This window comes from Perca flavescens, chromosome 17, assembly GCF_004354835.1.
Source record: "Perca flavescens isolate YP-PL-M2 chromosome 17, PFLA_1.0, whole genome shotgun sequence".
Classification (NCBI taxonomy): Eukaryota; Metazoa; Chordata; class Actinopteri; order Perciformes; family Percidae; genus Perca; species Perca flavescens.
Window position 1 is genome coordinate 1,011,717 of NC_041347.1, and position 26,147 is coordinate 1,037,863.

A 26,147-nucleotide genomic window follows, 5' to 3' on the forward strand; every position below is an offset into this window, starting at 1 on the left:
TTAACTAAGTAACCGCCCGAAGCAGCGCAGCGGTAGGCCAGCAACTCCTGTGTTCGGTGAGGTAAAATGAGTCTGGAGTCTGGTGGCTTTAAATGGATATAACTGCTTCAGTTCCCGGTCAAAAAGGGCTGTCTGATGGCAAAGTAAAGCAGTGAAAATATTCTAAATATAGCGTACACTTAAACTAATTTTTTAGGTGGGCCTTTTTTCAGGTGGCTTCGACTTGCTGAGATATTTTAAAGTGCAATGTTTCTTCAGAAAATGTATTGCCTTTTCTTGTTTTATCTGATTTCATACATGGAGAAAGAAGATATGTTTGTAGTTATGCTACGTAGACACACAATAAAGTCCTGCATGAAAAATAACTGCAACATAAATCGCAAAAAATAAAATCATATATTATTGATCAGAAAAATCACATCTACATATTTTCCTCAAATCATTAAAGCTATAGTGTGTAGTTTCTATCGCCCCCGTGAGGAATTCTAAGTAATGACAACGAAGCCTTCCGTGATCGTGGACCCCTCCCCCACGCAGTTGCTAGTGGCGTTTACCCATCAAATCAAGGAGGACACGGAGGATAACAAAAAGGCATGGCCTCTTCAGAAGAGTTCATTATCTTGTAGCCATACTGAGAAATACAGAGAGAGAGAGTTGTGTGGAGCTGATAGGCTTAATTAGCTTTGTATCAACTCAAGTGGCAATGGCTTGAATGTAACGGACGTTCATTAATATTAAATAGTTGCGCACAGATGACAGTTTGGTACTTTGGAAGTAAACTGTTGCCATAGCCTACATATATTACAAGCTAAGTTAGTACAAAAGGAAAAACTCAACAATCTGAACTGTGGCTACGCTCTGCGATCAGATGACTGCAACACGACCGGGACAATATTCCCCACCTATTGCTGCTAAGGCCCATTATGGCGTGCGGCACTCTGCTGTGGCAAGAGGCCAGTAGCTGCAGGCAGCCGTGAAGTTGAGTGAGTTGAATAAAGAGAGTGGAAGAAATTGAGAGTCTATAACAGAGATGAAAGAAAGTGAGCCGCCTCAATATTCAGTGCAAGTAATCAGCCATCTCTGTCTGTGTCTATCTTTATCCCCACCCAAATCTGCTTCCATTGCCTCATACACTTATCCTTGACGGGAAGAGCAGTCAGCCACGCACTCTGACGCTCAGCCAGATACACACAAACACACACGCCCACGCAGAGAATAAAAAAAAAAGTGTACCGTCCACCAAAGGGGGAACATTTGGCTTTGGCTTAACGAGGAGGATCAAACGCACACGACAATGTTAACAACACGATAAAACAGACAACACAATTAACAGCATCTTCTGCATGCAAAAAAAAATAATCACTCAGACATTTTGAATACTTTGTAGCTTGAGCAAAAATAACAAGTATACCAAATCGGTGCCTGTGCTCAATTAAAGCCGGCACTTGTCAATTCTGCACTCTCTCTTGTCTCACACTGTAACACGTTCACAACAAGTGCTCTCTTTCTAGAAGCGACAAGCTCGTGCTTCAGATGTTCAGATGAGGACTTGGAGAGCTCCTTTGTCTGGAGCCTGGTTAATAGTTAACAGTCACCACACTGAGTCAGTCAGCTCCGACTGCGCTAACAACTTTGTGGAGTAAGACTCTCTCACGTTAAGGCTGCAATTAATGATCGTTTTCTTTACTAGTTCATTTGATGATCCATTTCCATAACTGATTCTGTCTGCAAAATTCAAAAAAGTATTTACAATACCCACCAGAAGTCTTGTACTCACATAAAGACATGCATGCAACTAGGACTACAGTTGAAAATAAGCCGACTGGCTAATACTGGCGCATTTATAGAAATGTTGATTAATGTCCATTGTCCTAATCAAAATAAATAAATCTTAAATGTGCTTGTATTCTGACCAACAGCCAAGAATAAAAAAAAATTCCATTTATGAGCCTAGAGCAATTGTTTATGTGCTGAGAAATATTCCAGCACATTTGAAATTCAACAAGCTGTGTATTCAGGAGGATACAGAAGAAGAAAAAAAAGGAAAGACCTCTCTCAAATGATGATACCAAACATGCTAAAAGTGTCTAATAGACCAGATGGGCATCAAACAGTTTCTGTAAAAAAAAAAAAATGCAGAAACTAGCAGGATGTGCACCTCAATCAATTCCACAGCCTTCCTTTGCTAATCAAACTATGTGCCAAAAAAAAAAAGCCCTTTTGGCAGCAACGCTTGAACATCAACCTTACCGCTTGATTATGTCGGCATCCTTTTGAGCCAAACGCTGCTCTAATATTACTGCCTAATGTAGGCCATATGCTGTTTTCCAAGAAGCAAAGGGATACTGTTTCTAAGAGACCTGACAGGCAGCAAGAGACATCTAGAGTCTAAGTCAGCACCCACAATGCAGTGCGCCGTGTTTTTTTGCTCGGACTATTATCAGTGCTGGGCAGCTCTTTGAAAGACGAACAGGGTAAAAAGGGAAGCAGATGCTTTCCAAAGACCGTAAACTTACAGAGTCTGCGCTTCACAAGTGTTCAAGGTGATCGAACTGACATTAACAGTTGTCTCTTTGTAATGCGTATACATGCTCTCCACCCACCGTCCTCCATACCTACTGTTCACCGTGTGCTCAGCGGAAGATTCAGCAGGTGTTTCTTTGCTGTATGGAGGGACACTCTTCTAGAGTACATCCTTGAAAGTCAAAACTGCATGAATACATCAAACACACCTTTTGCACCAAAGGACAGTGTGGAGCTCAACCTATGCAGCATGATGGTGGTTATGACAAAAAGGCAGGTATGATATCATGGCCGTGAGGATGCTAATGAGGCAACTGCACAGGCTCTTGAATGCATAGCTCCTATGGCGCCATTTTGATGCTAACAAGCCATCACCTCCCGTTAGCATTCCATTGACTGACATTAATTTTGGCGCCACTTTGACAGCAAATAACGTTACATATGAAGCGTTTGAGGACTCTGTTTGTCCATTGTTTATTTCTAAAGAAACACGACAATGTATGAAGGCTCCATTACCTTGTACCTCACGTTATGGCTCCGTAGCAGACGTTTTTGTAAAAAATAGGCTAACGATTGTGTCATAACCACGCGACTTTCTGTTGCACAGTAGAGGAATTACTGTACAGTACAGGAGAAGCTCGCAGACAGTTTCAACTTACATTAGCTGTTTAAGTTGAATTACTAATGTTAACTAGCATTTTAGTTAGCAATAATTAGCCTGTGCCCATGTTATCTCCTAACATATACCTACGCTCTCCATCTCTGCAAGATTGGGAATGATTGAGATTTGTCTTGGCACAGCTACCAGAAGACTTACAACTTTCAGACACGTTGCTCACGTCACATCTACGTCTTCAAGCTCAGTTGGAGGCTGCTCAGTAACGCTCAGCCATCACCGGAAAAGTGCTTCTAATATCCTTCACTGGTCTCCGTCCAGAGCAACGGGATCTGTTGGTCCATTCTTATATATGTCAATGCTCTTGACACAGCAGATGGAAATTGAAATTAAACCACAGTCAGTTATTCTGTTTTTTTTGTAGGTCATACATAAGGCTGCAAAAGATGAATCGATTAATCCATTATTTGTTAAATCAGGGGTCTCCGGCAAGTAGCTCTTGAGCTACCGGTAGCTCGCGAGCAGGTTTCCGGTAGCTCGCCAATAGGTTGACAAACTGAGACCCAAAATGACCACAATATTAAAAGTGAGGTAGCTAACTTTGTAGGCCACAGAAGCGTTAAGTGGTAATGTTTTCTTGGACCCTGATGGGAATATTTTCAGTAACGTAGCTAACTTTGTGGGCTAAAAGAAGTATAAAATAGGCACGAACCTTGATATGAAGTGAAGATTTTTCATAAGCTTTGGGTATTGCAATTTCATACGTGTACAAACAGTAGCTTCATTCAGCTTATGTGTGGTATGTAAATAAATGAAGGCGATGTGATGCAAGTAGCTATTGGCCACTTTAGTTTTTTATAAGTTGCCCTTAGATAAAGAAAGGTTGGAGATCCCTGTGTTAAATGAATCGCCAACTACTTTAATAAATCGGTTTCAGTCATTTCTTATGCAAAAAAAAAGTACAAATTCTCTGAATCCAGCTTCTTAATTGTGAATATGTTCTGAATTCTTCACTCCTCTTTGACAGTAAAATTAATATCTTTGAGTTGTGGAGTAGGGCTGCACAATATATCCTTTTTTTTTTCTTTTTTAATCGTCATCGCGATATCAACTTGCGATATAACCGTATCGCAAATTTTATTTTTAAAGTTAATCGAAAGAAAATAGCAGTATGGAAACCGCACTTTAAAATGTAACTGTCACTCTTTTTTTTTAGTGGTGCCTTTTATATTCAAATCAGCATTCAAGTTGTCCAATTACAGAATGTTGGACATGATTTCCTTTCGTTTGGTTTTAATTCAACGAGCAGTTTGTTGTATTCTAGCAGAATACTGAAAGCAGCAGAAATGCAGAACTGAGTACACTTTGATATCAGTTTATTTATCGCTATATTCAACAGGAACAACGTTACTGCATATCACATATCTTTCTCATATCGCATATACGCAGCCCTAGTCATAGACTCAAACATAATTGGAACCATCCTCATATTGATGATAGGAGGGTATGGAAACTCACTTCTGTCTGATAATAAAGATGGTTCTCTCTCTCTCTCTCTCTCTCTCTCTCTCTCTCTCTCTCTCTCTCTCTCTCTCTCTCTCTCTCTCTCTCTCTCTCTCTCTCAGCCTTGAGAGGTTCAGCCCTGTGTCTCAACGTTTCTCCTTTAATCGCACAGCTAATAGGAACAGAAATCAGCCAAGAACATCTAAACTTGAATAGTAACCGATGTTGGCTTTGATCAACTGCTGTAAGGGTAAGAACATACCACTTAAGGCTGTAGTAGGGCAACTCCTATTCTTTTTAACAACCACTGTCTTTGATAGTAATCTGAATTAGAGCTGGACACTTTTCTTCAAAGCTATTTACTAAAAGCTGCAAACTTAATTGGGGTATCCTTGTATGTAGGGACCCCCCCCCACACACACCCACACCCACACACACACACACACACACACACACACACACACACACACACACACACACACGTGCGCGCGCCATATGACCACATCCCTGCAGTGAAATGACCTAATTTTCCCAAGTTGTGCCTGTAACTTGGCCAGCACATTGGTGATAGCTCTACACTGGATCACAGATTCAGTGCTGGTCTTATTGGATGAACTTCCATGAAACCTATTTCCCATTCACTGACAAGATATCATGAATTAGCATTACTTCCATGCATGACACTAATCTTGTCTTAATTATGCAATTAACTATCTGTCTTCAAATAGTCCATATTTCAAAAGAGTCCATTCAGGCATTAACGTATTTTCTCACAGCATGAGCTGCAGCTATTTCTACTGTGACTGAGTGGCAATACTATACACTTTCTGCCTCTCATTTGATCTGCACATCAGGCTAATTTGATAGGAACTTTGTATGCTGTCAATGTACGTTATGTGGGCGTTATTGTGTGTGATGAAAATACAAATTTAAGGTTACTCAGCTTCTATTATCGGCTGTGGATAATAAGAGGGACAGAGTGTAGCTGTCTATTAGTGCGAAGTTGGACTTGGCGCCTCCAACATTTCCAAAAACAGGCAGCCTTTGTAAAAATGTAGCAACATACAGTAGGCTATACACTTCCTCGTCTTTTAGGATAAACTCCAGCTGTCTTACAGAACGTTACACAGCAGCAGCCTTCGTTCTGTCAACATTTAAATTCCTAGTGGAAACTTTGACAACTTACGGTTATCACAGCACAACTCCATGGCAATATTACAGGCTAGCGCTAACACGAAAGAGAAGGACACTCGCGTGACGTTATACATCAAATATTGACAAACGCAACTAGAACTCTTACTTCTAAAGTAGTGTTATTTTTTGATAGGGTTTTTGGGGAACCCGTGCTTTACTTTTCCATCACTTACCATCTTCCTTTTCATCGAAAACTGGTCTCTTTGAAGAACTATTGGCTCCCATCCTCTTCTTCCACTTGCCCCAGTGAAACATCGATGCTCAGATAGCATTCCTCGCCTCTTGAGGAGAAACTACAGCGCACACCCTCCTCAAAAGACAGTAATACTAACCATACATTTCACCCAAACCGTGTCCGTTATTTTTGCTTTCTTTATCCGATATTTATTCTGCCGAAAACGTGAGCGCCGCGGCTTAAAGTCTCTCTAAACCAGGCTAGAGCAAGTGCCGACGGACTGTAAAATATTTTCAGAGAAAGACTGTTCGGTATGTTACAGTTGGAGGTTTAACATATCACTCGGTACTGGTAGTGTTCAGTTGTCTTCCGTAGCACGCCAGCCAAACAGAGAGACTTCTATTTGTCGGGGATGCGTCGAGTTAGACACAGTTAGCTGAAATAAGACCGGAAGTCATACAATGTTGCCTTACAAAATAAAAGCTTGATATTATTACAGAGCCACTGCAGTCTCCTCAAATTCCCACAGTTAAACTGCAGTAGGCTACGTGCATTATTCTTTTTCAGTACACATTTTTTTTCACTCTGTGTAATCTGTAAAGCGCAATGGGTTGCCTTTGGGTATGAAATGTGCCTATACATAAGCGTGCCTTGCCTTGTCTTGCCTCATTGAATCAGTCTGGCTGTATTCATTAAGTTGATACATTAATTTAAACAATTTACATGAAAGTAGTGTTAAGTCCAGTTCAATACATTTCGATTATAATTCTACATCAAAGCAATCTGATACACTACAAAATTAATTTATCAGTGATTAAATGCGTTTTTGACAATAGAAGCAAGCGAATGAGTATGAGGTCTCAAGTACTGTTTTCCACTATAGACTCTAACATATAGTATAGTAGCCTACTAGTGGGAAGTAAAAGTCTGTGGTGTAACAGAAACATGATTTATAAATTTCAAAAATCTTCCCATTGTAGTTTACCCGCCTTGCCAAGGAGACCTTTATTGTGAAAGCTATACGTGGAAGCTACCCACTAGTATTCTGACTAACTTGACTACTTGTGAGAGTAGTGTGACAGTTGCTGGCCAGTGACTGTAGTCGACGTAGCCCTGTATCACCGACTGTCATGCATGTCAACACATAAGAAGCAGCCTCTGAAGGTAAGCCAGGATAGTTCAGTGCAAACCAAGGGGCTCCTTCCATCGCTTGTTACCAGCAAAGAACTGATGCTATCCTCCCTCCCAAATGAGCCTCAGTGAATTATTCCACAATCTCATTAGGAAATGGATGGGGTGGTGCCTGGTCACTGAGGGGGAAAAAATAGATGTTGTCTTCAATATCAAGCACACTAGGTTCGCTTGCTCTTTTACACTGCACATTATATAGTACCTATGGCGTTGTTCGACGTCTTTGGCATGTGACCCGCTCACACTTACGAAGTATTAACTCGTTTTTACATATTAAAATAACCTCTGGTTGATACGCTGCGGAGGCAGCTTTTCGCCTTGTTTGCACGTGGACGGGTTGCCGTAGTTTGTGTTGACCTCGTTGCCACGGTTACGACGTCGAATCCGTGAAGCGGTACGTTAAAGTCATCCTGTCTATGGTTAAAGTTAGCGTGACATTTTCCTATGTCATTTTTTTTGTACACCGAGTCGCGTTCACAAGCCACGAAGGATGTATATTCAAATTCCAGGTGAGCTAATAGGGCCGTTGTGCAGCAGTTTTAACTGTTATCTAAGCTCATCTTAGCTAACGTTAATGTTATAGGCTGCAGCAGTGAAGGAATTGCTAACACCTGCCTTGTAGGCAAGTTAAAGTCCCGCGTGAAAGAATCCCGCTGTTTAGCTAGACGCAACTTGTCCATTGAATGTGATAGCTAGCTACTTGTGTGAGACTAACGTTACGTGATTTATTTTTATTTGTTCTCCATTTGCAGACACAGGGAGTAAAATGCCAAAGCAAAAAGACACTTGAACCCGGGACCCCCCAACTGAACAATGGTCTATATGTACACTAGCTAGCTAAACATCTCAGCACCACCTCTACAATGTCTTCCCCAGAGAAGGAGGAACATGTTCCTGACCTGCAGCTAAGTTTTGTCTTTGGGAACAGTGTTGTCAAACGACAGACTCCAGGCATTCTGCCCAAGGATGCAGAGACACAGGAGCAACCTGAATATGACTTAACCGAGACATTATGTCTGAGCAGAACTCAGCTGAAACACGTTGCAGACAGTATTTTGAAAAATAGCACACTAAAGGTCAGTTTGTCAACCTCTACCCACCTATGTTGCAGGGGTTTTCGAGCAAGAAATCATCAGTCATGCATCCAGTACATTAGGCCAACAATTTTGATATATTAGTATTATTTTTCTTCTAATGCATTCTCTATTGATTCTACTTGCTCGTTGTGCCATCTTCAGTATTTATATCTCGAAGGCAACCACATATCCAGTATCCCAGATTCAATGTTCATCAGCTTGCCCAACCTCCTGTGGCTGGACCTCAGAAATAACCAAATTGCATCGCTCCCTGCTGAAGTTGGCTTGCACAGGTAGGAGACTTATGCAACTGCTCTTTGAAATGTATGCAGATTTATTCCAAACCCGTCGGACGCCATGGGAGTACAGTATGTTTCTTTGTCACATTTCAGAACATTTTTTTTGATAAGATTTTTTATTTATTTTTCTATTTTAGAGTTCGGTTCACTAGCACATGCTCTGGAAACCAAATTCCTGTTTCAAAAGCGTGGCAAAATGACATTCATTATGACTATTTGGTACAGTTTTACCTGTGTTCAGTTTAGGACAAACGTGTTTCAAGACATAGCCCTTGCCATCATCTTGCAATCTGTGGTGTCATTCATGTAGATCTCTGAAAACAATACTTCTGGAAGGAAACCCCATTTCAGAACTTCCACCAGAGTTGGGTGAGTGGAGTTCAGTCACCTTAACCAGCATGCAATGTCTCTGTTCTTTTGAAATAACAAAGCTGTTTTCCTCTTTCATCAGTTTCAATTAGCCTCACTGGTAGCAAATGCTAGATTACATACACTGAATAACTAGTAGTTATTATTAGAAATAATACACAGTAGAGCTTCGCATGTCTGCTTTCCTCTTAGCAGTTGTCACTACAACTGTTGCTAATACACTGATGCGTCCATGTACAGTACATATATACAGTATGTAACACTCTTCTACTGATGTACTCATTGTAGATCAATCTTAAAAAAAGAGTGTTGGCTAAATGCAAAGAGTGTAATCTGTGAACATAGTTCTAAGGGATTCTTTGTTGTCCATTTTTCCCAGGAAATGTGATTACCCTCAAAGGCCTGAACCTAAGGAATTGCCCCATCAGTTTCCCTCCACAAGACATTGTGAACCAGGGGCTCCAGAGGATCCTCCAGTACCTCAGGAGTGCGATGGCTAGTCGGCCCGTTAGCATGACAAGGAGCCCCTCAGGTGAATCAAAGGCACCTTAAAGGTGCGGTAGGTAGGATTGCGAAGATCCAGGACTTAGCCAAAAAATGTGAACATCGACAACTTCTCAGTCCCTCCCCCTTTTTCCGCTAAAGCCCAAAACGGTCTCCTAAGCCCCTCCCCCCACAAGGGAGAATTAATGTGTGTGCGTGAGCAGTGATTGACACGCAGTTAGACACCTCCCCCCCCTCCGGCTCTGATTGGTGCATCTGAAAAGGGAGCTGTGAATTTTTGCAAATCGCACTACAAGCTGTAGGTGGCGCCAGAGGAGCGGGATGTTTTTATTACCTGCTTCATGTAGTTCTACTGGAACATAGGGTCAGTTTCAGCAAATATGACAGAAAGTTAGTTTTATAAGTCTTACCTACTGCACCTTTAACTTTGAACAGTGCTGCAGCAAGGTGTTCAGTTATGCACGTGCATTCTTGCCATCTGCTCTTTTTGTCAAAGATAGGACGGCTGGCCACAAAAATAGCTCCTTGCCCTGGTGCCACTTCACTGGTGTGACTTCTGTTCCCTTAGAGACAGCGCGTCTGTCCCCCCCGTCCCCCCTGTGTTCCAGCTCTGTAATATTTTTAGCCAGATAAAAGTGATCGATAACCTGTGGGCTCTAAACAGGATCTCTCTGCCACTATGCACTGTCTGGACGAAATCGCTGTGAGAAGCCCTCCACAGCCCTCCACAGGAGAGGCTGCTGCTGCTGCACAATGAGCAGAGCCAAACCCCTCAATCAAACCGTTTATGCCCCTGTCTACAAGGTTATTAACCAAGACACGTCTCCGGGGGGAAATCTCCTTTCTTTTCATTGGTATAAGTATAAGTTTCGATAAATAAATGTACCATTCATTTACATACTGCATCGTCAATCCTTTTCGGCTGCAATAATGTGGAATATTTAGCCTGAGTCAAATTGTCCTACATGTGGCTAAAAGTTACATTCAGCCCCTTAAGGCCACATATTCTGCTCTGCAGTAAGAAGGGAACATTTGACCTGCTATTGTTAGTTATGTGAATGTGTTGGTCAAATGCTGACATATCTTTGCTGTAGTTGGGAAAAGAACTCGATCAGTAATAATTCTCAATTCATCAAGTGCTTCTACCAGCAACAATTGCAGCCGTAGCCGGCTGCCCCCATATTTCACTTTCACTAGCTGCCATGGTTGTTTAATTGGCAGAGTTGCCAGTGGTGGAGAAGCTCCAGCTGTCAGAGCTGATGGGGTCCAGTACGGAGGAGCAGGATGATTCAGGGGACGAGCTGCAGAAATTCATGGAGATCAAACACAAGATGTTCCTACTGGACAAAGCTGAGCTGGGCTCAACAGCACAGGGTGATAGAACCCCAAAGTCACACAGTCTTTCTGTTATCCAAAAGTAAGTAAAGGTGTTTGGATGAAAGGAATGAGAGATTTTGAAGTGAAAATTGCTTTTCCTCTGTTATAGTTTGACATGTTAGAATATGTGCTTATTACCTTTTTTATTTTTAAGAGTTAGAGGAGAAGATTGATAGAGATACCACTCTCATATCTGTACATTGAATACAAGGCTACAGCCAGTAGATGGTTAGCTTAACATAAAGACTGGAAACAGGAGGAACCAGCACCTCTAAACCTCACTTATTAATGAATTATAAGTTGTTTATTTATTTCATACAAAAACGGAAGCAATTCACAATTTTACGGGGGGTTATGTGCCATGCCATTTCTTACCTGGGACCAGTAACTTCCCATCAGTCTACGCTAGTTGCCTGACAAGTGGTCTTGGCCAAGAAATGCTCACATATAACCACCTGTAAAACAACAAATTGTCTTTTTTACACTCCAGTTTGTAAACTGATTCAAACAAATGAGATTTAGCATGTTAATAAGAGAGCTCCAAAGGTGCTGGTATGTGGATTTAGTTGCCTTCGGACATTGCTAGGCTAGCTGTTTCCAGTCTTTATGCAAATCTAAGTTAACTGGCTGCTGGCTTCAGCTTCGTATTTAACGGACAGAAATGAGAGTGGATCCTTTCATCTCTGCCAGAAAGCGAATAAGCGTCTTTCCCAAAATGTCAACCTATTCCTTTGGAAAAAAAAAAAAAAAAAGGTTACAGGCTGGCCAGATACACATGAAATCTATTTTGCTGGGCACAGAGAAAACAAAACAACTACTTTTTACATTTAATTTCTCCTGCCATTGTTGTGGTACGGTGTATCTAGGCAGCAAATATCTGTTGGGCATAAATCATTTTTCACCTGATCAGATATACTGTGCAATGAAGTTTAAAATTGTTATTGGTAGGACAGAGGATATGAATTTGTTTTGATTTAGTAGATAACTTTTGTGCTGAGGTTCAGAGTTGTGTATGGAATGGTGTCTTGAAAAAAAAAAAAGGATAGCAAAACCCTTCTTAATAATGACATTCTCCACAGAGGGAACCAAGTGATAAAAACCTCCCAGGCTATCTCCACTGGGACTCCGAGCTCAGTGGAGCAATAAAAATAAAGCATTTTCTTTCAATTTATTTGTCAGAAAAAAGGCAACTACCAAGGCTGGCATAATTCCCGAGCCCCCCCTGTTTGACACTCGGCATTGGAAGAGGCCAGAAGACAGGAAACAGGCTGCAATGAAAGAGCTGAAGGAGAAACAGGCTATTCTCGAGCAGAGAAAAAAGTAAGTTGATATAGTAGTAGTTCAATATAATAAAATACACCATTTCACATCCTACTGCACTACGTTCTGACTATTAAATTACATTGGATGAATTGCACAGAACATTCAGGCCAAGTAATACCAAAGGTCAGAATGTTGTTTCATAAAACAGGGCAATATTGTGTCTAATTGGCATTTGCCCAAGTGACCGACCGTAGGGAATTCATACTACGTCCACAAGGTAAAGATAGAAAGAATAACCCATGTTTACAGACCCCCTATGCAACCATTTAGATACAATAGCCCAATAACTATTTTCCTTGACATAAATCTATAACAATGCATTGTTATCTGGCTCTCCCATAGAAGCCAAGACACTCTTCGGAAGTGGCGTACACAAGCCATGACCACACGGGGGAAGAACATGTCTCAACACCAGCAGAGGAAGCATGCACAACAAAGAAACCAAGAGGTATGTGTGGAATAATTCCCCTACATTTCCACCCACCAACCACAGGGGGGCAGCAGAACACCACCTCTGTAACATTGGGTCAGAGGACAATAACAATAAATATGATTAAACAAAAAAAAAAGAAATGTTAATGCCAGTGAGTTTTCAGGTAGTAGCACTGCCAGAGTCAGTGCCAGTGATATTTAATGATGGTATCGAGGATGGCGCTGTTGAAGGCAGCAACATATGGCAGCGCTTGTGATGGAGTGTGCTGCATCAGTGATCGCACAGCAGCAACAAATAGCTGTCAAAGCTGATGCACACATGCAGGCATGCACAAACTGTAGCTAGACAGGCAGACAGACTGAGGATGGTTTTGAGTCATTTGACTGTCAGCTGCATTGCCATGCATACAGCTGAAGTGCAGTGTATAATGTTTGTATTCAACCAGCAACAGTGTAAATGTTCACTGGAAAATATAGTAAAAGCCAACCCCATTTGGGTAATTTGACACAATAGAGCAATTATTCAGCTGTAGGCTGTGTTTGTAAGGATGTGTTGCTACAGCTGTATCATCCTACATGGACACAAGCCCTGCACTCTAAAACAAAATGCTGCTGTAAATGATCATAAACATCCCCTCTCTCTCTCTCTCTCTCTCTGTTACAGGAAGCGGACACAAATTCAAAAGCTGGTGTGGAGGACAGCGGTGATACTCACCAGGGTCAAACGTCCTGCGTGTCTATCACAGATTGTGAGGAGACCAGGTAAATGGGAACTCTGGGGCGTACAAAATACAGTTTACTCCAGACCTCAGAAGTAGTACACCACTACCTGAAACCTGAGCCAGTATGAGAATCCGAATCAGGCTGCAGGCTTTGAGGCTGTTGTATCAGTATGACTGGTACAGTAGCTTTGACACTGAATGCACACAAAAACAACTGGGGACATCTTCCTGGTATTCAGTTCCAGCCTTCAACATCTCAAAGTTTAAAAAGTCCTCCCTAAAACTTGAATGCTTTGCCTTCTTTGTGATGGGTACAGATTTGATGAGGGAAATTGATAAGGCATAATATGTTCATCTCACAGGTGGATCTGATAAAAAAGAAAAAAAGACTACTGTGACATTTTGTCTGTACAACTTATACAGTGATACAGAACACCCTGAGCCATAGGGGTTCAGGGACAACAGGTCTTAAAAGTATCCACCATGTCTCCAATCGTGAGCCATGCAATGCAGGTAGAAGGCTAGAGACACCTAGTGGACAAAGAGAGATTGTACACCCATCATAGAACATCAGCAGTTTCTTTTGTTCTTCTTGAGCAGCATCACACCCCAAAACAGATGAACCAGATTAGAGGGTACAACTTAGACTTTTCTGTTTTCATTGATAGAATAAATCTTAACTAAGAAGAAAAAAAATCACCCACAGGCTTGCATTTTTAATCAGTTGTCTACCAGACCTAAAGGCTATGATTACCATTGGCCATACTTAGGCAATTAAATATTCAGTGTGACATACATTTTGATATGTATGGCCTCCAGGTCAGCCCGTGAGCTGGAGCGCCAGATACGTTCACGTGTCGAGAAGATGCAAGAGAGACGCAGGAATCCCAGGGGCACGAGCACAGAGCAGATGGCAGCGTCAGAGCAAGATGTGGAGGAGGTCAGACCTATACCTTATCATTCACACAACTCATCTATATTGAGCTCATAGGTTATTGATCTTAATTTGTTTTTGTTTTTTTCTCCCCACTTTGAACGTCAGATGAGGAAGCTACAGGCTCGGCTTCTAGAGAGGAAGATTAATCGAGGAAGAGATCGTGAAAATAGTTTCAATATCTTCACAGCAGACACCTGGCCGAGTTTCATTGACAAGTAACAGGAATTACAATGTCTGTTTGAGTTCTGTGGTATTACATTCATACTCAAAATTCTTGTAAAGGCCTTTATGAATGACCATTGTAATGCTCATATCATAAAATAAAAACCACAGTGCTGTTACTGGGCAAGGGAGTGTTTTGAAATGTTCTTTATCCTAGACTTATGCAAGACACCCTCTCCATTATACAAACTGTTTCCCATTTACCTTACCCTATTGTCATTTAGTACCTCAAATATGTGCAAAGCAAGTATGGTACTGCCACTTATTTACTGTGTGAAATGAAGATATTCAAGTTGGTAAATGTTACATTGACTCACCATACATATATCTATCATATTCCCTGTGTCAATTATGGAAAATACCACCACACAATGTCAGTTAAAAAAAGCTCGAAATATATGGGGGAGATACATTACAAATTGTAAAATAAAAGGTACACCTTGACCTCAATCCACCCATCATTTATTTTCAGATCATAACCGACCTACCTTTTTAGGCTGATTTAAATAAATAGTGGTTAGATTTGCAGCAGTGCACATTTAAAGCAGGCTATTGTCGCAAATTGAATGATCAAACGCTAGGGCATTTAACAAATAGCACATTTAATCTTGTTAAAACCTAACTAATTGTAGTTTAAGATTGATGGCTGTATGTGTTATGATGAGTATTAAGAGGTCCTATTTCTCTCACATTTGTCGAAATTCACGACCATATCTCTTGCAACATGTTGGGAAATGCATCCATACATCCAAAACGCCATTAGTTTCTTGCTATGAAAAACGGAGGCATCCCCGAGGTAAAAGTCGGCACTAATGAATGGCATCTAACAAGTCAAAGTGAGACAGAGAGAGGGTAGGCCTTGTCTTGAGAGATTTCTGCTCCTCTAGCATAGGGAGCGTGATGTCAGCGGTGGCAGTACTGTTGTAATTGACTTGGTGGGGGTGATGGCGTCATTTTATGCCCTGGTGTAGCCTCCTGCTCGAATAGCGAAGGGGAGACGGATCTTTAGCCGACGCGACCGTGGCTCCCTTGGCCGGGATCGAGCACCGCCGAGCCGGACACTACACGCCTGGAAACATGGAGGCTGTGGCCGAGGAGCTGCGGGCCGGCTCTCGGGTACCTGTCACTATCGATCAAATAGTTAACGATACACTGGTGGTGACGCTGACCTACCGAGAAAGAAGCTATACGGGGATATTACTTGATTGCGACAAAAAGTGAGTGTTATTTCGTGTATTCCCTTTTATACATGTGTCTTTGAAATTAATTTGTAAACTCAGGTACCGGCTAATCTACCTTTGATGCTATCGAGTCAAAGCTAGCTAGTTAGCTGGTAGCTAGCTATTAGCTGACTGGGCCTCCATACAAAAGACTCGTAGGTTATTGTAGCTGACAGGGTAGCTATCTGCTAGCTAGTCGGCTAATGGCAAACTGGTTTAATTTTAGTTCATAAGTACATGGTCATATACATTATTTTGCTACTGGGAAATACTGTATGCCAAGATAGTGTCCCAATCTACAGAGACTGTTAATGACTTCTCTTGAACAATAACTAATGTCAACGGGTTCATCTATAGCTTATTGTTAGCCTAATCAAATACAGAGCAGCTAACACGTATTCAGTAAAAGGGTAACGTTAGGCCTTGGCTGAACAGTATTCTGTATATCAGTTATGTTTTGCCGTGTTTAAATACAAATAGATGTCCTTGCGTTGTGCAGTTTTCTGGAGTGATGATTCCATTCAAATAATCTAAAATGCAGTTGCTGGTTTGAGGAATGGCTCTTCATAACCAGTCACTTTTGATCTGCACAAACAATGGAAAATGGCAATAAAGATACATGTTGGATTTGATGAATCTCTACTGTAATGCCTTTTTCTTTCACCCTGGTTGTGATCAGATCCAGTGACCATCTTAGGCTCTGTGCTTGACAAGAAAAGGCCCACTCTTGGCAGTTAACAAGAAAACACAATACAGTTCAGATGAGAAAACCTCAGTAAAAATTTACATGTATTAGTGTCTTGTCTTATCTTCCTCTTTTAGTGCGTGTGGCATGTAAGCCTTGTGTTTCCTTGGTGTGCACCTTTAGAAACCACTGGCTTTACACTATTTATAGACTAGCAGAATCAGTATCTGACTAGCTTTGCCCCTTAGCATGCTTAGATGATGTTGTTTTTTTTTTTTTATGTGAGAGCTCAAGCTGGCCTGCAAATAACCCACCCAAATGGTAAAAGGCAGGCCTTGGAATAACTTCAAATGTGCCTAGATTTCAGGCCTTGTCACTGACAAAATTTGACTTCTTCCTTTTCAGCTCATGGAAATGTATTTCCTGTCATTGTCTCCCACAGGTTTGTTTAATGTCATAGTCTAGGCCTATCATTCAGGCAGATCTCTGCATCTAGTTACACTGTACACACCGTGAAATGGCAACGGCACAGGGAATCATGGCTGGTCATATGCTGTGTCCTTGGACTGTGCATAACTAGCACTGCCTGTTCCCTGACACAGCCGTGTTTGTGCCGTGTCAATCAGTGTGCAGGCAAATATTTGGCTGCTTTAGGGGCACATGTAAAAAAAGGTGAGAGGAACACTCCGCACCGAGAGACTTTTATTCGGAGGTGACTGCCAGGTACTTCTCCTTGGGGAGGAAAACGGGCTCCCCAAATGCGCACTAATTAATAATCTCACCACCCATAAGCCCCGAATAGACTCGGATGCAAAAACAAACTCAAATCTCCTGGCTCCTTCCCTACATCTCTGAATCCCGAGTGATTCATGGGATTGTTTTTGTTCAGTCTGATGTTGGGGAGGGGGGGGTTTCCTGGGCATCCTGTAGTCTCTTTGTCTGCTGTCTCCTGACTAAAGCAGCACAGCCATGTTACTGTTGCCTGCCAGCCACTTCTATAAGTCTCCTTGGCAGTTGGGCATTCTTTGGACATGTTTGCTAGTCCTAGAGTATAAAAACAAACCACACATAAAATCACTCAAAGAGAGTCAGTGATACTATTGCTCCATTTTTGTGTCCTAAGGCAGCAGGACAGATCTCAGACCCCAAACCCCACACGTAAAGAATTTTTTAGCATACAGGTGATACGGAGAGTGGTGTCACTTTGTCCAGTCAAAGCAAAATAAACAGTAAAACAGGTTGTGTGGTAAGCCATCTATAGGGAAGGCTTTGAACAGCTTTGGGTGCTCTTTTCTCTTTTGGCTTAATTGAAACCGCAAGGTATTTCATTTGTGCTATCCCACAGGCCTCAAGTTATCTGACATGGTGAAATACAAGCGGCAGAACAGTATGTTCTTGTTGAGGAAATCGGTCAACAAAAAAAAATTCAAGAAATGCTTGTCATGTGTAACAAGACTGTTTGTTTGTGTTTGCTTGCATAAAATTCACTGTAGCACTCTAGTGAAGCTCAGTGAGGCACACAGTTATTCATTTTATTCTTTTCTCTTCTTCATTTTAGGACTGGGCTATTCTGTCTACCAGATATCACAGCAAAACCTGGGGACAACCCGATATCTACACGGGCTTGTGAAGTCCCGAAAGTTCTGAATGAGGAGCCGGTTTCCAAATCTCCCAGCCAGGCTTCGTATAGACCAAAGGATGAAAACACTCTCCCAGAAATCAGCATACCTACTGCCCCTCTCCCCTGCCCTGTACCCACACCAGTGCCAGCTGGACAGACTCCTTTCCCTCCTTATTTTGAAGGAGCCCCCTTCCCCCAGCCCTTATGGGTGCGCCACAGCTACAGCCAATGGGTACCTCAGCCCCCTCCGCGACCAATCAAAAGAAAGAAGAGGCGGTCACGGGAGCCGGGCCGCATGACCATGAGTACTATCCGTCTGCGGCCGCGGCAGGTACTGTGTGAAAAGTGCAAGAACACACTGAATAGTGACGAGGACAGCAAAGATGGCATGAGCAATACTAAGACTTCACGAAAAGAGAACGCACTACAGAGCGACGACGACGGCGACGACAAGGATACCCCCTCGAAGCTGTCGAGAAAATTGGATGTAGTTGCGACCAAGGACACTAAGAGACGTGAAAACGGCACCAGCCTTGACAGCAAGCGCCTCAGGAAGGACAAAAGGGGGGAAGCCGAAGGGGAAAAGTTTCCCGGGACAGACGTTATCCCCCACAGTCCGGTCATAAAGATCTCCTACAGCACTCCACAGGGCAAGGGGGAGGTCATGAAGATCCCCGCGAGAGTCCACGGTTCGGTCAAGCCATTCTGCCCCAAACAACTGGTGCAGAATGGTGTGGGAGAAAATGGCAAGACGCCTTCTGATCCCACCAAGGAGCAGCGGCACATTTTAGATGCCACCAGGTCCGGCCTCACTGTTTCCATTCCCAAACTCAAACTAACCCGGCCTTTTACGACCGTGGGTCAGGACCTACCCTCTCCAAAGATCCACTTGAGACCCCCTCAGAGGGAGGGCGAGGGGAGTGTGGTCGAGTACGAGGCAGAACTCGTAGGAGGCGCCAGGAGACGAAGCCCCAGGGTTCCCGGTCCCTGCCTCCCCCACTCTGAAGACTCGGGGGAAGGTAAAAACTCCCTGGAGCTGTGGTCGGGGAGTTCGGGAGAGGAGGCGGAGCGCGGCCACAGCGACCTCACCCTTCTCATCAATTTCCGTAAGCGCAAAGCGGACTCTTCGAGCCTGTCGGTCTGCAGCAGCGACAGTCTCGACGAGTCCAAGTCCTTCAGCTCCGACGGCACCTCACCAGAGCTGTGCGATCTGGCCCCGGGGGAAGACCTGTCCGTAACCTCATCTTCTGTACCCTCGCGGGAAGACTGCAAGACAGTGCCGCCGCTTACGGTGCGGCTTCACACCCGCAGCATGACAAAGTGCGTGACCGAAGAGGGTCACGCCGTGGCGGTGGGCGACATCGTGTGGGGGAAGATTCACGGCTTCCCCTGGTGGCCCGCACGCGTCCTCAGCATCAGCGGCACCCGCAAACGGGAGACGGCCAGTTGCGAGGCCCAGTGGCCCCAGGCAAAGGTGGCGTGGTTTGGCTCGCCCACCACTTCCCAGCTCTCCGTTGCCAAACTGTCGCCCTTCAGGGAGCTCTTCAGGTCCCGCTTCAACCGCAAGAAGAAAGGGATGTACCGGAGAGCCATCCTGGAGGCAGCCAAGGCCGTGGGCCACATGGGCCCGGAGATTACATCGCTGCTTTCCCACGTTGACACGTAGGTTAGTTGACACAGTTAAGAGTACTGTTTTAGAGAAATGTGCCCCTGTGCGTTCCAAGACTTAAAATAGGGCTGGGTAATGAATTGAAAATGGACACAAAAAAACATTATTGAACCCTCACTGGCCTAATTTAAGTAATGCCGGTACGTTTGATTCACTTACAGCTGTAGCTGTCCCCTTCACGGCACCTGAAAGTAATTTAAACAACAAACCGTTTGGTGATTAACAAGGAGTGCCCAGTAGGGCTAGGTGATATGGAGAAAATCAAATATCACGATATTTTTGAGCAAATACCTCTATGTATACCGCAACGATATTGTAGCGTTGACTAATGTTGCTTTCACAAAATATTTACACAATGAGATTTTGATAAATAATCCTCAGTAATGTGGATATGACTAAGTGGGTAAAGGCAAATAATAGAACAATTACAACAGTCTGATAAGTTCAGAAAATGACATCACTTTACTGTAATGCAGGCTTTAAAACCAGGAAAAGACAACATGTATGCCATATTACGATATCCAAAATCTAGACAATATCTAGTCTCATATCACGATATCGATATAATATCGATATATTGCCCAGCTCTACTGCCCAGGCTAACTCAGAGAAAACTACTTAAGTGTTAAGTGAAAAATGTCAACAGTGGCAGATGTCGAAGAGCTGGCACAAAAACTAGCTACCATCTCGGTGGTGTGCAGTCTTGGGCCTTTAGTAAACCTGATACCGAGCAAAACAAAGCTCAATGCAAATTCTGTTGGGAAATGGCTGCGGCTACAAAAGGAAGCGCTAGCAATTTTGTTCCGTCAGCTGACAACATGCAATACGAAGTGTGTACGGCCCAGAAGAAAAGATGCAGCAGTCTATTACACAGGCATTTGCAGGGATCTGTACTTAGATTTATTTAAAGTGCCTCTAATTAAAGAAATAACATAATCCATCTCTCTCATTAAACATATGCATAAGATGCAGTAGCCAAACTGTCTTAACTAAGAGATATGAAACATAAGGTGTACTTTGAACCTAATAAAAGGACAACCTGGCTAAACCAGTTGGGGTTAAAATGTGACAGCATGTTATCCAATCGGAACCCAGTATCAAATCTGCCTTTTGAATCTGACTTTATTCAAATCCCCTCATTGGATCTTCAGTTAAAATTTCAAGGCTGAGAAGAAAAAACAGTTTTTGAGTGCCTTCTAATTCATTCCTAAATAAACTTTTGCCAGATTAGCTCCTCAAGCTTACTTAATAAGCGGCAGCTGATATGTCGAGCCGCGATCACCCTTTTGTCATTTTCTTTTAACCGGTGGAAGGGACGGTCAGTGCTGGCGAAAAATGAGAAGCTGCTACCTGAATGTTTTGTACACTGCTCTTTTCTACTAAGAGTGAGCAGAGAGAGAGGGGAGACAGTTCACATTTGACTTTAGCCAGTGTGTTCCATACCCTAAAATACCCTACAGGTTGAATGAGACACCATTTCCTCAAAATGTTCCTCACTTCGGTATAGAGACGCAAAGAATCACAATCCTCAGCGAGGCTGCAAGGTCCGGAGGTGGATTTGCAAAGTTATCATTATCGTCACTGAGTTGTGAATACATTACGCAGCCCTATTCTTAAACATATTTTAAACTAGCTCATTTGATAGTGATGTTAAAACTTGGGGGGAGGGCGTGGAATGTGTGCTGAGTGAACATCATTCTGCATCAACCTGCTTATTTAAACAAATATTTAGTTCGGCCGTGCCAGCCAAGGGACGCCAGCCCCATTTCTGTCATGAAGGAGTTGCTGTGTTCAAAGCAGCACAACAAGCATTAATAGCAGCTTTATGGCAGGCACAGGCTGCCCTGCTTTACTTTCAACAGGAATAGCTTGTTAAAATGGCCACCAGACAGTACTGCTTGAGCACAATTATGGCGCTTTCCTGCTGCCGGTAGCAGCTCAGCTCAGCTCGGCTCGACTCGGCCACGGCGCCCCGTCCTCCTTTTTCCATTGCGGATTCAGTACCGCCTCACGAAACTGAAGTGACCCAACGCGACAGACGCATATAGAATCTCGAAGGTGTGTTGTTGCCACAGCACGAAGATAAATTTAGTTTCAAAAGAAGCTGGAGGCAGCAAAAAAAACAAAACACCGCTGGCAAAACTATTTAAATTTAAATTTGTTACTGCCTAAAACGCTGGTATCGGTATCGGGAAGTACTGGAGTTTATGCACCGATCCGATACCACGTGATAAAGCCCTAAAGAAAATCTACGTTAAAGTAGATTATTTATGTTCTTTTTCCGTTATAACTGACTGTCAAACTGGACAATAAAAGAAAGTTCTGTGGCGTTCATTGTTTGTGTTTGTTCATGTTTCACAAAGATAGAAATAATATCACATCCATACAGGGATAGTAGTATACAGCTATTAAAACATAATAAAATATATGACACACTGGTATCGGATCGGTACTCGGTATCGGGCGATACACAAGTTCAGGTATCGGTATCGGGAAGCAAAAAATGGTATCGGGCCATCTCTAGTTTGTTCACTACACCCCCGTCTGTCGCTAGCAATGACTGGTGACGATTCTCTCTCCGACCAATCAGTAGTCTGCAGGTTTTCATGTCACCTTTTTGGTATCACCTCAGCTCGCCTGGAACCTCAACGGAGGTGATACTACCAGGTAGTAGTACCAGGGACTTTTTTTCGTAATGGAAAACCAAAAAAGTCGAGGCGAGTCGAGCAGGTACCATGTAATGGAAAAACGCCATTAAAGGAGAAATCCGGCCCAAAATGAACCTAGAGGTTAATAACACACGTGTACCGAGTCGATTGTTCTCTGGGATCTGTTTTCATGCTAATCGAATGCGACCAACTTTAGCGCAAACCGCTAATTAGCTTATAACGCGTATAGTCGTCGGGGCACGAGGAAAGTAAAAATAAATCGCTATTTCTACACCACTAACAAGGCTCAAAATAGCACCAAACTTCCACGGTAGCATAACTGGTCATCGACTGGTCGTGACTGTTTTCCCAAGATGGCGCCTGCCTGTATACGTGAATGGTACTGTCTTCATAAACTATCTTTTTAATAAACCGTCTGTACACTTACAAAGTCCTGAATGCTTCAGTTTCCATGTAGGGATCCTCACTATGATACCGTTGAAGTGTGGTGCTATTTTGAGCCTAGTTAGGTGGTATAGAAATAGCGATTTCTTTTTACTTTCCTTGTACCCCGACGACTAGCGTTATAAGCTAATTAGCGGTTTGGCCTAAAACTGGTCACATTCGATTAGCATGAAAACAGATCCCAGAGAACGGTGAACTTGGTACACGTGTGTTATTAACCCCTAGGTTCGTTTTGCGCCGGATTTGTCCTTTTTAATGCAGTTCAAAGTGCATGAAAATAGCTTTTCTGTTATGCCTCAAAAGCATAAAGCAAAAGTCCTACTGGGGCTACGCCGAGCTTATTGCCCTGGTGTCCCAGTGCATTTTCCCCCGTGTAGCCAAGCAGCCGGTCCTCAACACCACACTTAAAGGTTAAATATTGTCTTTTGAGTGATATGAGGGACAGAGCGGCTGTTTCCAACCCTTCTGTTTACTCTGTTATGGGCTCTGTAGCCAAGAAGAGGTTGCAGGGTTCAACGTTAACGTTTTTTTCCACTTGAAGAAGAAAAAAAACGACTTGCCCTAAGTCAATTCTTACTGGCCCGTATACAATTTTTTTTATTTTTTCTTATTACTGGTTATCAAATAACAGCAAAAACTAAAGTCAATTGTTATATTTGATCTTCATTTACAATAAACACATCATGAACAGTGTCATAGATGAGTTAAAGTGCTCATATTAGGCTCATTTTGAGCACTCGGTTTTAGCTACAGAGTGACACATCTCACTTCTGTTCCATCTTTGTTGGGAGTCGCACATGTGCAGTAGCTAGGTAAGGACTACTAACCAGTCAGAAGCAGAGTATGAGGGCGTGCCACACTAGCAGCTAGGCTAGCGTTATAACGTGTTACAAAGTGACGCACGTTTGTCACGGAAGTAAAGTTTGGGCTTTTTCACTTTGTAAACCTATAAACGTGGACAAAAATGATCTGTAACCCAATAAAGGAAAAGGGGGGGGGGAGCCAAAAGCATAATATGAGCACTTTAAAGTTCATACTGTAAGCTATATTCTCAACTATAACCAACGGTTGGTTATATTTGAGAATATAGCCTACACAGTAGGGCTGCACAATGTACAGTTGTTTTTTTTATCGTCACCGCGATATCCACTGGCGCACTTTAAAATTAACTGTCCTTTTAGTGGTTTTTTTTTTTTTTTTTATATTCAACTCAATGTTCACTTTGTTCAATCAAAAGAATGTTGGAAATGATTTCCTTTTTTGTATTTCAGCAGAATACTGAAAGCAGAGTTTGTTTTTCGCGATATTCAACATTCTCGCGTACGTTAAGAATTCCCTGCACTGGTTATATATATATATATATATATATATATATATATATATACTGCCTTGTTTGCTCATAGTCTTTACTTTGTGCTCGCTCTTTCTTTCCCTCTTGTTTACAGGCTGAGGACTGAAGAGAGCTCTCCGAGGTTTTTCTGAATTCTCAGACTGTGTCATCAAGTCCCAGGAGGGAGTACGTGCGGTTGCCACGGCTACTATTTATACGCCGTTAAATTTTTTTTTTTTCCTTCCTTCCCCCCCCCTTCGCCCCACCACCACCACCACCACCACCACAAGGCTGGTTGAAAAATGTCCGCCAAGGTGGAGTGTTTTTGAAAGACTGGACAAGGATGCATCAAAACAAAGAAGGAAAAAAAAAAAAAAGGCCAGGCATCTCATGGTCTACTATGGACTGAACTATTTCTTTTTTTTTTCTTTTCTAGATTTAATCATTTCGATAGAGCCGAATAACGACACTACAAGGATCCAAATGTATTTATTATCTGTAATGGTTTTGTTATGATCCACCCTTCTACTACAATCTCGCAAAAAAAAAAAAAAAAAAAAACAACCTCCCAGTCTGCTGCTGTCATTATCACGGCCCGCGCCGCTGATGTGTTCGCTGCGAGGTCCAACTTGTTCCGGCCAGAGGAAGCTGCTGGCATCTTCAAACCCCCCCCCCCCCACGGACCACGGTTTAAAAAAAAAAAAGGGTTAACACTATATTAGACGGTATCTACATAAGCGCGACATGACACTGCCATGAACGTGTCAAACGAGTCAGAAATGTTTATGACAAAATGCTTCTGTTTTTGTCATGACAAGTGAGGGTTCATGTGTTCATGTCGGTGTCATGTTTTCACTCTTACGGAGATGCCTTCAAGTAAAGTCTTACCCTGAATCCTCCTACTTGTGAAAAAACAGTGTGAGCGGCTCCATCCAGAGAAAGTAGTGACTGTTCCAGCTCTCCTAGAGATCAGTGTTCCATCCTCCGTAGCGACATCAGTTGGATCTGTGGATTGATTTATGCTGAACTCTGTTCCTCTCCAGAATCATGTTGTGTGTGTGTGTGTGTCTCCTCTTCCATTTCATTTGAAACTTGTCGTCATGTCAGCAACACCCCCCCCAACCCCCCTACCTACCATTATTTTCACTATAATTATTTAAAGCGTCGCGTTTTAAGAAAGAAGAAGGAAAAAAAAAAAAAAAAAAAAAAAAAAAAAAAAAAAAAAAAAAAAAAAAGAAGCACTTTATCTGTACCTTGGTGGCCTGCTGTAAGCTCACTGTCTGAGACACTATTGCGAGATACAGCCCTGGTAGGCAGCAGGGGAGTTCAGAAGTCTTTGTGGTTGACTATCCATAGCCTTGGAGATACAAAAAAAAAAAAAAAAAATTTTTTTTTTTTATTATTTAATTTTGTTGTACGATTTTTTTGGGGGTGACACCAGACACGGATGGTTGTGTACACTGTATTCTCGCATTAGACTTGGGTGCTTTTCTCTCTTAGCTTATCTGCCACACACAACACACACACACACACACACACTACAAAAGTCCACATTGAACCTTTTCCACTGGAGAAACATGGGTGAACAAATGTGTCAAAGCCCCCTATGCATTATCAGTTAAAGCTTTATGAGTGACTTTGAGAGAAAAGGAGAGTGATACCATGCTGTAAGGATACTGTGAATTCAACTGCTGAGTGTGCTGAAGAAAAAGCTCGCTACTACTCGGAGCCTGCGAGTTATTGAGTCATCTGGCAAAAGCAGGCCGCAACGCTGGCCTTTAATGACCTTTGTGTTGAAAGCAGCGCTGTTGGGAGTAGTGGGGAGGGGGAGGAGGGCAGCGAAGGCAAGAGACCACAGCTGTCGAGCACAGCATTATTATTATTATTATTATTATTATTAAAAAAAAACTTACCGAAGATTGCACACAGTCACGCTCAGAAAAAAAAAAAACCAGCCCGTCTCCTTTCCGCCCGTCTGGGAACACACTTGTGTTCAGATGGAGGCTGAAAACTAGCTCCCTGATTGTCCATGGGAGAAGTGTGTTT

General features: G+C 42.6%; 3 protein-coding genes across 5 annotated transcripts in view; 2 read left to right on the forward strand and 1 right to left on the reverse strand.

The window, feature by feature from the left end:
* stk32c (serine/threonine kinase 32C) overlaps positions 1–6,411 on the reverse strand; it is a 100,891-nt gene extending 94,480 nt beyond the window's left edge. The window contains exon 1 of the mRNA XM_028603178.1: positions 6,010–6,411. Within this exon, the coding sequence (XP_028458979.1) occupies positions 6,010–6,091 (82 nt within the window). The 5' untranslated portion in view covers positions 6,092–6,411. The remainder of the gene's footprint in view (positions 1–6,009) is intronic.
* A 656-nt stretch (positions 6,412–7,067) lies between these two features.
* Positions 7,068–14,590, forward strand: LOC114572156 (leucine-rich repeat-containing protein 27). 3 transcript variants are annotated; one of them, XM_028603625.1, is made up of 11 exons: positions 7,068–7,175; positions 7,955–8,278; positions 8,441–8,571; positions 8,888–8,946; positions 9,326–9,478; positions 10,672–10,867; positions 12,007–12,147; positions 12,493–12,598; positions 13,247–13,344; positions 14,124–14,244; positions 14,347–14,590. In XM_028603625.1, exons 2-11 carry the CDS (start codon positions 8,066–8,068, stop codon positions 14,458–14,460), a joined length of 1,332 nt encoding a protein of 443 aa, XP_028459426.1. In that variant the 5' UTR covers positions 7,068–7,175; positions 7,955–8,065; the 3' UTR covers positions 14,461–14,590. The 3 variants fall into 3 exon arrangements, with proteins under 3 accessions (XP_028459426.1, XP_028459427.1, XP_028459425.1); XM_028603626.1 differs by lacking the exon at positions 7,068–7,175 and adding an exon at positions 7,437–7,596; XM_028603624.1 differs by lacking the exon at positions 7,068–7,175 and adding an exon at positions 7,603–7,711.
* A 506-nt stretch (positions 14,591–15,096) lies between these two features.
* Positions 15,097–24,333, forward strand: pwwp2b (PWWP domain containing 2B). Its single transcript, XM_028603945.1, has 3 exons — positions 15,097–15,680; positions 17,927–19,655; positions 24,217–24,333. The coding sequence occupies exons 1-2, from the start codon at positions 15,541–15,543 to the stop codon at positions 19,653–19,655; spliced, it is 1,869 nt and encodes a 622-aa protein (XP_028459746.1). The 5' UTR covers positions 15,097–15,540; the 3' UTR covers positions 24,217–24,333.
* Positions 24,334–26,147: the final 1,814 nt, after the last annotated feature.

Bases quoted from the DNA above. Each gene is read 5' to 3' on its own strand.
- LOC114572156 (XM_028603625.1), top strand. From the start codon at position 8,066: ATGTCTTCCCCAGAGAAGGAGGAACATGTTCCTGACCTGCAGCTAAGT. The intron at 12,148-12,492 runs GTAAGTTGATAT...GCTCTCCCATAG, and splicing joins ATTCTCGAGCAGAGAAAAAA to AAGCCAAGACACTCTTCGGA. The intron at 12,599-13,246 runs GTATGTGTGGAA...TCTCTGTTACAG, and splicing joins CACAACAAAGAAACCAAGAG to GAAGCGGACACAAATTCAAA.
- pwwp2b (XM_028603945.1), top strand. From the start codon at position 15,541: ATGGAGGCTGTGGCCGAGGAGCTGCGGGCCGGCTCTCGGGTACCTGTC. The intron at 15,681-17,926 runs GTGAGTGTTATT...TCTTCATTTTAG, and splicing joins TTACTTGATTGCGACAAAAA to GACTGGGCTATTCTGTCTAC.